Source organism: Gossypium hirsutum, chromosome A06 (genome assembly GCF_007990345.1).
Source record: "Gossypium hirsutum isolate 1008001.06 chromosome A06, Gossypium_hirsutum_v2.1, whole genome shotgun sequence".
In the NCBI taxonomy this organism is placed as follows: domain Eukaryota; kingdom Viridiplantae; phylum Streptophyta; class Magnoliopsida; order Malvales; family Malvaceae; genus Gossypium; species Gossypium hirsutum.
The window spans coordinates 35,150,701-35,164,945 of record NC_053429.1 but is presented as its reverse complement, the minus strand read 5'-3'; the positions used below and the strand labels follow the sequence as shown (position 1 = coordinate 35,164,945).

The window sequence follows — 14,245 nt, the reverse complement described above, 5'->3', positions numbered from 1 at the left end:
ACATAATTATTATTAAATATATTTTAATTAAACTATATAATTTAAAAAAATTCTTAATAATTAATATTCTTATATTAATTTACTCAAATCATAATATATGATACTGTAAAATATAAATTAACATAATTATTATTAAATATATTTTAATTAAACTATATAATTTAAAAAAATTCTTAATAATTAATGTTCTTATATTAATTTACTCAAATCATAATATATGATACTGTAAAATATAAATTAACATAATTATTATTAAATATATTTTAATTAAACTATATAATTTAAAAAAATTCTTAATAATTAATGTTCTTATATTAATTTACTCAAATCATAATATATGATACTGTAAAATATAAATTAACATAATTATTATTAAATATATTTTAATTAAACTATATAATTTTAAAAAATTCTTAATAATTAATATTCTTATATTAATTTACTCAAATCATAATATATGATACTGTAAAATATAAATTAACATAATTATTATTAAATATATAACTTGAAAATTATATTCTGCATAAACATAATTAACTTATACTAAGAAAAAGTTAGATGAAAATGAAATTGTACATCATAATCAATATGTTCAAAAGTTTTACAACATCAAAAAGTTTGAACATTGATATTTAATGGTGAGAAAGAAATCTTCTGACCCATTCCAATCGGGCAACAGAAGGTAAACTGAAGAAAACGATCATTTGAGTTGGATGATCGGGAATTTTACTCAAAGCATCATACCGCTGATCGTCGGTTAAACCTTCAATTGACCATAAGGCTGAATATAAATTTGAAGCTTTCTCTTCCATCTTTTCTTCAGACTTCTGCTGAACTACCACCTCGGAGGCAATACTCATACTGATTCTATCGCCAACGGCCTGGATTTTTTCCCCTAACAAGGTGGCAGCCTCCTCAAATGAAGCATACACATTATCACGAGCATCATATTTCTTTTTTCTCTTGTTTGAAGATGAGGAACCCCCTTGATCTCTATCTCCTCGCGGATCCATACCGGAAACATCCATGTCGTCTAAAGAGACGTCAGCTTCGCAGTCATAGAATGTGTTTCTCTCTTCATTCATATCTGTAGTACGATCATCCTCAGCATGTATTTCTTCAAGAACATCAGCAGCTGTTTGAGCGTCTTTCCCAGTCGCCCGATCTCTTGCGTATATGGCAGTAAGCTGGTTGTAGTAAGGGAAAGAACGATGTCTGAACTGAGAGGCTTCTTTGTGACTCTGAAAAAAACGAGGAAATCATATTAGTTATAAGTTTTGTAAAAAAGCAAATAAATACTTGAAATACATTTTACCTTAACATAGGATTCCCAAACTGCATCTTCAGCAACAACGAGCTGCCTATGCTCGTCCCAACCAAAACCGCTGTTGTTTTGACCATTAAGCATGTCGTAGACGACTGACCATTCCCTTTTTAAGCACCTAATCCGAGATTCAATATTTGGTCTCGCCTTCAACATTGCTCCTGGTAAAGCCTTTTCTAGCATTTTCTCTAGCTCGTTCAAATAACCGGCTTTGAATCCGGTATCAGCATTAAATGTTCCTACATTGTGCAAATCCACCATGCAAGAAACCAAGGCTGCATCCTCTTCTGGAACCCATTTTCTCTTGCTTCCTCGAGAAGCTTGAGAAGAAGCACCCGTTGGTGGAACACCTGACATATTGTTCTTAAGAAAAAAAAACAAATTAACATTATTTACTATTTTGAATATCATGAATCAAAAGGTGAACAATTTATAATATTATATCGGTAGTTCAATACTAAATTTAAATTTATAACACATGCTGAATGAAAAGATAATTAAATTATAATTCAACAAAGTTTAGTACAATACAGAATTTTAATCAAAGACCACCAAAGTTTCATAAACTAGATACATAAAATAACATCAACTTATCAATTCAAACTCAATTTGTCCCTAAACCTAACTAATTTCTAGATGTTTGCCATTCATCAAACATTTGGTTGGCTAGTTCCATCCTCCAAGTTGCCCAAGCATCCGATGGATGAATATTTGTGATATTCGGTTCATCGTCATCCACCACATTAGTAGGTAATCCTTCTCCCACCTCCGCTTCAATGGGATCAATACTCATATGGGTTCGAATAAAATTATGGAGCAAACAACATGCAATAATAATTCTATTGTGCACCCTTACAGGATAAAACGATGGACTTCTAAGTATTCCCCATCTAAGTTTTAATAAGCCAAAGCATCTTTCAATGACATTACGTGCTGAGGCATGTTTCATATTAAAAAACTCTTGCGGAGAACTTGGCTGATAACCCTGACGCCACTCGTTCAAATGATATCGCTGTCCTCTAAATGGTGCAAGAAATCCCTCACAATTTGTGTATCCAGCATCAACTAGATAATAACAACCTATAAAATAATTTTTTTAAAAAATGATTAATTCAGCAAACAAAGTTTGATCTCAATGAATAATTCAAATTCCTCTAACTATACACTGTACCACGAGGAACTTTTAGTCCATATCTTCTACTAATGGCATCTCGAAGCACCCGTCCATCGGCAACTGAACCTTCCCAACCAGGAAGAACATAAACAAATTGCATCTCAGGTGTACAAACACCTAGCATATTTGTTGCTATGTCACCTTTTCGGGTTCGATATCTAGGTTTATCAACTGTTGGCACCCTAATCTTGATGTGGGTTCCATCAAGAGCACCTAAGCAATTCTATATCACATGATATAAAACCTTGAGTTAGAATAATCATGTCATTTTTAGTCAACTAAATGTCGTACAAGCTATATATAAAACTCAGTCTAATACCTTAAACCATTTCCACCTTGTGTCAAAAGAATCGGCTGTAATTGGCTCCGGCTTTTTAAATAAGACATCTTGTAAGCGTATGATAGCATTTAAAACACTATGAAAAGCTCTGCTTACAGTTTCCCCGGACCTTCTAAAGTGATGCTTGATTACTCGATTTTTCAGGTGATGGGATATGATATGTAAAAACATTGCTACTTGCTCATCAACAAGCATGTTTCTTGACGACTTCAATCCCCCTATCGATTCTAACATCTCACATAGTTTAAAAAAGGCAGTTCTATTCATCCTACCTTGTTCAATACAAGTCTCATCACTAGCATATACAAGCCTTTTCACATAATCCCGTTTTGCATAAAAATCTAAGGTATAAGACCTAATCCTTGGTCTATAAGTCTGTAGGCTAAGGCTGGCACCCATTCTAAATAAGAACCAAATCGCAATTCTACAGATTTCCAACCATAGTGTCAATGCAATACCAATTCTTCTACGCCTCTCACGTAGTGCAATTAAAGGCAGACGGGCCATTACTGCACCATATTAAAATTAGAACACACAATCAATAAAACCTCGACACTTGAAAACAAACTGAACTATTATTAGTGCCATTGCTATCAAAGAAAGTATTTGAAATTTTATTGGATTAGAGGTGCTTTCGCTTAATAGTACTTTACGAAATTAGTTGATTGTATCAATCATACATATTTATTTATATTTTATATTTTTATTTAAAAATAATTTATTAGTTTATTTTGCAATTTCAGTCTCATCCAAACCTTTAAAATATTACTTTACGAATTTAGTTGATTGTATCAGTCATACAATGTGGTCAGTATTTTTCTGTAAAGGAAAAAGAAATTTTCTTTCATATTCATCTTATTTATAATGTGTGACTTGTCATATAAAATAATTGTAATTAATGATATGCATTTTAATTGACATAAGGTGTCAACGTTTGTATTTTTTTAGTTTTATCATTTTTTAGTTAATCGACACATTTAATTTTATATAAATTTGGATAAAAATAGACAAAGTTCGTGTAAACCGATTGAATCAACTTAATCAACACATTTAATTTTATCGATTTCAGTTAAATCAATTAAAATAAGTTAAACCAGTTTTTACTCAATTAATGAAATTCATAATCGAACCAGCCGGTTAATTTATTTTTAATAATTTATAATATGCAATAAAAATATAAAAAATATATATATTAAACCTAACTCAATTACATCCTGTTGAGTAATCAATAAAATTTGAGGTGGACCAGTTATTAAATTTTATTAATGAAATAATTTAATTACATTAATTTATTCTTATTAACTGCAACATATTTTATTTATTTTATGATAAAAGAAAAAGAAAAGATTAGTCTCATAGAAATAATTAACATATGCTACAACAGAGACCAGAGATTTATCAGATTAGTCCACTATACAGTTGAGTTTTTGATCTTTTTGTTTTGTTTTTTGATACAGACACCAGAGATTTATCAACTGTAAACGTGCAAGAAATTATATTTATTACAAGCACATATGCATAAATAATATGTTAGATTCGTAAGAAGCACAAAACATAGTGAAACATAGCCTAAAATCAATCTCATTGAAAAGAATATATCCTTACGAGGAAAAAGGAACCTATAATTCAACAAGCAGTTATGTTCAAATTGAGATAAAAAGATCAATAAAGCATACAAAATCAAAAGTAACAAATCAAATGTGAAGTGATTCTTACTTTGAAATTTTCCAAAGCAAACCGACTGTCAGGTGGTCTATTTCCTTTGTTGTATTTTCCAGTAAGCACTCCAGAAGCAAGCGGACTCCAACCTCTCAGCTACTCCCCATGCTTCCGCAATCTGTTGTGCAGACCACTCACTGCAATACCAAAAGAAAATGCATACCCTTATCAATTACATAATTCATTGCCCTCACAGTCTCCTCAATTGGAGTCTGTGTGTCTAGCCTTCCCCCAAATATAAAAGTGATGTATTCATGTCAAGTTTCCTGAAAAATAAAACTCCTAGAATTTAACAATGTAAGACTCCTAAAAATTGATCAGAGAAAGTAAAAGGTAAATAAACAATGTCAGGGGCACAAGGAGCATTGCCCAAGGAGTCGAAGACGGCAACGATATATGAATCAATACAAGGAGGAGAGAATAAGAGCAAAACGGAGCTGAGGTCCAAGGAGGATGAGGGTGGCATTCAGGTTGATAGGCTGGAGGACAAGGTGAAAGATCCTACTGGCAAAGGTGGCCCTATCTTTGGCTCTCCCTCTCCCAACAACGATGACAACCAAGACTTGGGCATTATTGGCACAGCCTAGGCCTACCTTGCTTCATTTAGCTACCCTTCCCTACCTACCAACCTACTGCTATCTCCTTTTACATGTCTTATATAGTAAGATGTAATATATATATACACACGTATGCTCCTACATGTAATAACACAAAGATGTTGTTTTTCTTACTTTCTTTTTTAAATAAATGTATACACCAGTGCTCTGCAGTGGTATGGTGTGTTTTGTTGATGTACCAATGATTCAAATTAATTAATCTGCGTTGAAAAGAATGATTTGGTGTTTATCATGGCGTGGGGGGGTTAACACTTCAGGATTACATAGTGTTGGTTAAAATATGTCTATAGTGATTGTATTTTTTGAAAATTTCAAAGTAGGAAATTTAATTTATAGTGGTTGTATTTTTTAAAAATTTTATAGTAGGAATTTAATTCTGTGAAGAATAAGTTTTATTATAAAAATCATGTTTAATTTTTTATTTCAAAATCAAGTTTAAGAATTGGAGAAGTATAGGGACATTTTAACCCAAAGTGTTTTCAATTCAGTGGTTGCCATTCACTTCGCAGAATTGGCAAACTCACATAAATGGTTATTGTTTCTTGTAATAAAATATAAACACAGCATTTCAAGAGAACGATTTTGGTTTTCTCTTCCACGTTTTAAATTACATGTACATGTAATTAGATGTAACTTAATCAGGCAGCAGACATGAAACACCAAACAACAAATAGAAGCTAGTATGTAACTTAATCAGGCAGTAGAATGTAACTTAATCAGGCAGCAGACATGAAACACCAAAGAGCAAAGAGCAAATAGAAGTTATTTCAACAGACAACTGTGAAGGATACAAGATAGAATCAAAATGCAGGAGAATTCAAAATTTATCCCATAAAAACCCTAATTTCAACAGACAAAACCCACCATAGTTGAAGAACACAATTCTGTTTTTTGTCGACAAAACAATCATGAGAAAGAAAATTAAAAATCCAAATTAAGTAAAAAAAGAGAAGAAACACTTGCCGCTTCTGTTGATGTTGGCGAAAGATGCCAAGATGCCAAGATGAAAGTCGGCGAAAGATCTGAGCGGGTGGAGGTTTGGTTCACTGGCAACTTCTGTTGATGTTGGGAGGGAGAAGGAGAGAGTGGGGGTGGAGATCGATTTCGGCTGGGAAAGGTAAAACAGACACCGATTAGCTGATCCTTGCTTTTGGAAGGGATTGGGAATCGGTGTTAAAGCAGAGAAAATATGGATTACATCCGTAACGTAATAGGAGTGTATTAAGGCAATACACTGAACCAAACATGAGTTTATGTGGGGCCCACCGATTAGGGGTGTATTGGCATAGCCAATACATCCAACCAAACATGCTCTTATTAATTTCTTTTTATTTGTATTATCAATTTAGTATCAGAATTTGTTATTTAATCGTGACTCAGGTGTGCTAGAAGACTAGTTTTGATATGATATATGGAAAATATTTATAATATGTGCATGTATATATCTATCATAGAATTTAATGATAGTTTAAAATTTTGTCAATTTGTATTAAATATACTTTAGGGTTACCATTTAACATTGAAATTGTCGATTAGGTTGATGGAAGGACTTGATTGACATAATATTAAATTTTTTTGAACATTAATTTTATTATAAGTTCTTTATCATATCTGTTCTTTTTTTTATACAATATACAGAATCATTCAGAATCGCTCCTCAACCTTTAGATAAGGATAATAGCGTATTAACTGAAAATTTTAAAATTTGATTTAAATGGACTCCCACTAAAATTAACATAATCCAAGAAAACCAATCCAACTCACCCCATTTGCAGTTGTATGGTCCACCAAGCTTGAAAAGGTGATTTGATGAGATATGTAATGTAGTAGAGAATTAATAGGACGGCGGTGGAAGACTTTTATTTTTGGACCAACCCTCCCATCTTCCAATTAACCCTCATCTATTATTGACTCATGTTTTTAGTATTGTCACGGGCGATAAATAGAAACTCTTCATTAATCGAATCGGGTCAAGTTGAAGTTAAATTTTAAAAGGATAACAATATTTTTATTTTAAAATAGTAAAATAGGTTGAGTCAAGTCGAATTAATTTGAAGTTAAAAAATATAAACTTTAGTTGTTTCATAAACATTGCTAGTAATGAGAATACTACTTATCGTTCACGGACAAAAGCTCTTCAGATTATTAATAGATTATTAATAAATTCAACTCTTTATCTGTAACACAAGGGAGTAATGGTTAAGTTCTTTGTCGGCACTCGAAATATCATAGTTCAGATTTTGTTATTGTCATCTCCTCTCTTAATTTGTAATATATAATTTGTCATCTCCTCTCTAATTTTTTTTAACCTAGTTGTTCCCTGAATTTGTATTCGTTCACCAGATTGGTACCCCGACACTAACATTAGTTTCTGGTGATGTGGCACTACTAGCGAATCTAATTGTGTTATGTGGCAACCTCTCAAAACATCATGTGTCATGTCAGCAGAAACTAATGATGTTAGTGTGGAGGTACCAACCTGATTGACGAAATACAAATTCAGGGACCAATTAAGTACAACGAACAAATTCAGGGGCCAAATTATATCTTATCACTTATGTAACACCCCTAACCCTTATCTGTCATCGAAACAGGGTTACGGAACATTGCCGGACTTTTCAGATCAAACACATTCAAAACATGTCAGAACAGTAAACCTAGGTATCTAACCAATGTACCCTTATAGGTACCACAATTATATCGAAACACATGAATAAGACATCATATAAATCCAATTTGTAAAGATACCAAATTCATTCTAATTTGCCTATATCATGTTCATTTATGCACTAATTTAAAACATGTCATATAATAGCCTTAACATAACATATACTCTTATGTATATAATGAACCAATATTAACTTATAATCTTATTTACAACCAACTCACAAAAGAGTTAACATTTAGACGTCCTAGGTATATGCCGACACAAAAAAGAAAAACATCACCACGTTTTGAGTTCGGGATCGTTGATGGATGTTGAATCAGCGATCAATTTAAGTACCTAACCTGCGCACGGAAAACAAAATCGTACGCTGAGTATAAACTCAGTGGTATTTCTATAATCCAAATATTAAAGGCAAGATAATTTAATATATACATTTAATCACACAACAACATTAATCTTTCAATTAATCAATTAATCAATACATCATTTATAACATATTCAATTCTCATACTTACTATTCAAATAGCTTTTCACATTCAATGTTTTCCAATACCAATTATAGTATCATTTCATTTAATCACCTCTATTAACACGACTCGGACTATGACGGATACACGAATCCAACAAAACACACCAGTTTGGTACCGAGTACCTCATCGGATAATTCGAAGTAATAATTTGACACCCAGTGTTTCATCGGCTAAACTGAAGTAAATTGGCACCCAGTGCCTCATCGAATTAACCCGAAGTAATAGATTGACACCCAGTATCTCGACTCGAAGTCAAAGAAATCCCTGAACTCTTCTAATCTATGGCATGCCATCTATATCCGACTCAGTCTGATACAGTTAATAGGGTTTAATTTCACTTTCCAATAATAATATCCAATATCATATTTGCACAATATTGCATTTACACATATATATTCATAATATATATTCCAATCCAATTCAATCAATATAAATTCAATAATTTCATCATATACCAAATCAATCTATTTCAATTGCAAAACACAAATATTCTCACCTCAACATTATTATATACATTAAATAAAAATTATAACAATTAATAACTAGCTTCGGATTATAGAAATATAAACCAAAAATTTCGAGCTATTCCTCGTCGACTTTATCTTTTCCCTTTTTAGTTGAGAGTTTCGGTACGACATTAGCTACAAAATTAAAACAATTAATATTTATCAATACAATACAATTTAAATTTCATATTGAATATTTCAACTTTTTACTCAACATTTGTCTAAATTCTAAGTTAGTCTCTAAACCGAGACTAACTTTTATTCTTCACAATTAATTCTTTATTTTCATGCAAATTCCACTTTAGACTAAATTTAACTCCCTATTTTCACATAAATTCCTAAATTTCAAATTTTCACAATTTAGTCCTATTACTCAAAAATTTACAATTTATTCTACAATTAAATTCTTTTTCATTTCTAACTTAAAAATCTATCAATTTAATCCCTAATACTCAAATTATTCAACATAGTCAACATTTGAAAACTCAATAATTTCTAAAATTTCAACATAGATCGGGTAGTATTTAATATCGAGATTCTGAAACATAAAAATTACAAAAAAAAGACTAAATTGACTAAACAATTGAACTTGAAACCTTGAAACCCTCGTTTCTCCTTTCTTTCCTTTCTTTTATCCTGTTTCGTTTTTTGCTTTTTTCTTTCTATTCTTTTTCCTTTCTTTATTTATTTCATTTACTTATTTATTATATTATATTTATTTTATTATTATATTATATATTTACTTAAATATTAAGTAATACATATTTTTTAATATATACATATGTATATTATTTTTACACATGTAATCACTATTACCATCCACTTGTTGAAATAAGGTTTAATTGCTTATTTAGTCCCTTTACTTTTTTCTTTAATCTATAATTCAACTTTCATCTTTTATGCAATTAGTCCTTATATCTAATTACTTAATCCATGCAAATTCACCTAACCAGACTTATTTAACTACACAACTAACGTAAAAATATTTACGAATCTGTTTTACGAAAACGGAGTCTCGAAAATATACTTTCCGACACCCGTAACTATCGGGCTGTTACACCTTAACCTAACATACAAGTTATGGAAAGTCAAAGAAATTGAATACTCCAAAATGTTGGGCCCCTCCCTAAGGAATTAAACCTAATGGTACGACTTGAGGTGATGGACAGAAGGATAATGCATAGACATTGTAGCTCTACTTGTAAATTCTAATGAAAGTCGTTATATTTCAGTGTCGAATTTAATGAAATAATAAATACACAATCAAAATAGGATAATGTTGTTTACACTTTTTTTTTTTATGAAAATATCTTATACCATCATTGTCCCATTTGGTCCTCAAACTTATCGGTCAATTTCGTATTAGTATCGATTGTATCAATCAATACTTCTCGTTTCGATAATAAATTAAAATCTTAATTTATATTTTTCATTTCGGTTTGCACCAATTATATCAGTATGTTTCATATACATATATTAAATTTTTTAGAAGTCAATAAATTTGACGCGATACATTTAAAATATATCGATACCGAAACGCATCAATACTGGTGGAAAAATGATATGTTCATCGGAATTCATCGGAATTAAACTCTAAACTTAACGCCAATTACTTGAACTTACTAGCAATATCATTGACTCGATTAAACTTTGAATTTAACGCCAATCAACTTGAATTTACCATCAATATGATTGACTCGATTAAACTCTGAACTTAATGCCAATCAACTTGAATTTTCCAATATCTTGTAAATTACATTTCGATTTGTTTTATTTTTTAAATGGTAAAATCAAAAAAATTCATTGATATGCGTATTGATTATGATTGGTACAAGTATCTTGTAAGCCTTCTCAGATGGATGGTAACCATCCCAAAATACATATTTTGAGGCATCTGGGCATGAAAGAGGGATGCTTGTAGGGTTGCAAAATACACTAGCTTCTATTAGTCCAGTGCACAGCATCCTTTTGTTGCTACTTCAAAACCTGAATTCAATGGACAACATATTACTATATATCAAGCAAAAAAAAAAAAACTCGGGTTATTTTTATCGTTCGGATTATCATTTGGATTTTATATTTTAAATATTTTTATTTCACTTTTAAAGTATTGATATTTTATCAATTAGGTGTTTCTGTTAGGCTATTGATCCAGATAGGTGTTAAATGCTAGTTTGGATATGTGTGATGGGTATTTAAAACATGTGGATCAAATTGTAAATCCGTGTACTTACCACAGAGGCAACTTGAGTTTGGTGTGTTAAAAAAGATTAATGATATTTAGAAGGGGCTTTTTTAGGATAAAACAACATTTAGTCCATAAATTTAGATTCTGTTAAAGTGTGATGATGTGACACTATAAGATTGTACCACGTCATCACTTAAAATTTTTAAAAAAATATGAAATCTAAAAAGTAAAAAAATATAAACAAATTAATTTTTTTTTAAAAAAATAATTGTATCATATCATCATACGAATCCAAGTTTAGGGATCAAATTATAAATAATTATCAAACTGATCAACGACTAAATGCTACTTTATCCTTTTTTTTAATAAGTTAGATCCAAGTTACTGATCTACGTGCTTTAAATATGTTATACCTAGGGATGGCAATGAAGCAGGGCGGGGTGGATAATACTAAACCCACCACCGCTTCACAATTAGCACGCTCTACTCTATCACCTAGTACACTCCTCTATAGATGTATAATCTTGAAAACTACTATTTACTCCTTTGATGTTGAATAGATCCATCCCCACCTTGTTCACCCCATCCCACTCCACTTTAATTTAATTTTTTGCAACTTATTTTTAATATTTTTAATTTTTTTAAAGACAAGTAAATATCTGAACATAAATTATATGAATTTTTTCCTATATTAAGTTATTATGATTGTACCCTTTTAATAGCTTATGTATACAATGATAATTTCATATAATGGAGTGGGTCGGCTCGGAGCAAACAATTATCATTACCGCTCCATACCCACTATCTAAAAAAAATCCACCCGCCTCGCCATGCATCCAATTTAAAAATAAAAAAGATCCTCTCCATTTGAAGCAGATCAGTTCAGAATTCATTAAGCAGTTCGAGTTTTGCATTCCCTAGTTTTATCTAATAATTGAGATAATATTCAACACTAAAACTAACAATTAGGACACAACACCATTAACATACTTTGAGGATTAAATTAGAATATTTTAAGGTTTGGAAACTAATTTAAACTCAAGCCAAGACCTAAAGTGAAAAAACCTTTTATTAAATGATAGGAATGAGAGAGAAATTTTACCATATTTTGCAGGGTTTTGGATGAGGGAAAGAAGAGGATAGTAAATGTCAAGAAAGATGAATTTTTGTGTCAGGCAAAGTGTCAACAGCTTTAAGAGAATCTATCACACCAGAGAGCTTGGCATTGTAGGCAATTGCCAATTGGTTCTCAGCCTCGTAACAATCCCTGTTTTTGCCTCCACCTATGGTTCTTTGAGATGGCACACACCCTATTGGTGGCAACCCCAACAACCCTATTCTTCTTGCTCCTAATCCATATAAGTCCTGCAACATAAACCCCCCATGGTTTTAGCTTCAAAATTTTGGCCCCTAGCTCATACAATAATGCCTCTGGCTCATACAATCAAAGGTTAAAACTTCATATGTATGTATGTATGTATGTACCTGCAAGAACTGATTAGCATAGCGGGCGTTGAACTCTGCATAACCATTGATATCATAATGAGGTCTCCTAAAGGGAGTAGAAAAATAAGTATTTGAAATATCATTACTGCCAGTACACACTATATATATAGCTTTTGAATTATAGTTGCAGCTCTCTCTTCACCCACTGCTCCTTTTATCTTCTTTATACATTCCTTGAACAGCTCTAACTGACCCGACATCGCTATTACATTCTGCAAACATCAAATAACAATGAGATCCATACGTATACGTATATGCATACATCTACGAACATGCACATGTACGTGTGTATGTATATACCGCGGTTTTTGCAGTGAGAGGATCATATCCTGCAGCACCAGAGGCAAAACTAACACCAGTAAGAGATCTTGTAGCTGTGTTTTTGGATCAAGATAAGCAGGTACCAATCCTTAACACCAAATTCTTCAGCTGCAAATAGAAATATTTATTTTTTAGTCCCTGACAATTGTAAACACTAAGCTGTTAAAGTACCATGGAGGCAGGGGTTTGATTGAATTTTGCCTCGTCTACTCAAAAGATAGGTAAATTAGTTCTTATACGATAGATCAAAGAATAAATTGGTTATTTTGTTAAAAATTCCATCTATTTTTACTGCTATAAACTGGTCCATGTATGTAAGCACCTGTAACAATTTAGTTATTCTGTCAGTCATGCCAGTTTTAAACAATAGAAATGGATGCAATTTTTAACAGAAATGATCAATTTGCTCTTTAATCTAATATACAGAGACTACTTTGTCCTTTTTTTTAAATAAAGGGGCAAAATGTGAATTGACTCCTAGTACAAGGGCCTCTATGATACTTTTACCAACACTAAACACATACATATGCAAATCAGGATATTATTTGGATACTGTCGAGGGTTGGTCGGTGTTTTCGAAGTGTCGTTCGTTAGACTACCCAATCGGACTCCTCAAACAATAGAAGGTATTGTCCCTGGAGAGGGTTTTGTCAAACCTCCCTTGGGAACAATAACTTCGGTCGTTGGAGGTCAAGTCAGCCGCCCAACCGACGACATTTCAAAGACTTCTCTCAAAGAAACTGATCAACCCTCACAAATATACTTGTTTTTACCTATAAGATCAGAAGGAACCTTGCCATTTGAGAAACCGTCCAGTCGGTCCGTCCTTAAATCTCGACCGTAAGGTAAGAAATTGCCTTTAGCTATAGTTGGGAGATTGTTGTTGTTGCCTGGATCAACAATTGAATCACCAAACACAAAACTGCAGTTACAGTTACATTCTTAGGCAATACCAAAGCTGCTTCATTTACATGACAATTTAGAACCATAAAAAGGAACAAGATTGATGGTCCAAAAACATGTTTCAAATTGAGATAAAAAACCCATTTGTTTTTTCTATTTTGTTGGTTCCATATTCTCACTTCTGAATTTATAGAGGCAATTTCTTAGCTTGCTTATATGCTGTCATGGTAGTTGTACATAATAATGTGGTATCATTTATTACAAAATACCATCTGCAAAATTATGGAAGATATTTTTTTTAATATCCTTCCATAATTATGGAAAATGTAATTATAATTAGACTTCATCATTATCCGGTCGGGCCTCAATAAATTTTTAGGTTCGTTTTTTCAATATTGGTCTGACTCGATCTAAAAAATAGTCTTGAAATTTATAAAAATATATATTAG

At 31.8% G+C, this 14,245-nt stretch overlaps 1 protein-coding gene and 1 pseudogene across 1 annotated transcript; one reads left to right on the top strand and one right to left on the bottom strand.

The window, feature by feature from the left end:
* Positions 1–4,878: 4,878 nt before the first annotated feature.
* Positions 4,879–5,276, top strand: LOC121230619 (uncharacterized). Its single transcript, XM_041115631.1, has one exon. It carries the CDS (start codon positions 4,902–4,904, stop codon positions 5,142–5,144), a length of 243 nt encoding a protein of 80 aa, XP_040971565.1. The 5' UTR covers positions 4,879–4,901; the 3' UTR covers positions 5,145–5,276.
* Positions 5,277–10,592: 5,316 nt separating this feature from the next.
* LOC121230496 (GDSL esterase/lipase EXL3-like) overlaps positions 10,593–14,245 on the bottom strand; it is a 27,505-nt pseudogene continuing 23,852 nt past the window's right edge.

Excerpts from the sequence above, each read along its gene's own strand:
- LOC121230619 (XM_041115631.1), top strand. The coding sequence starts at position 4,902 with ATGTCAGGGGCACAAGGAGCATTGCCCAAGGAGTCGAAGACGGCAACG.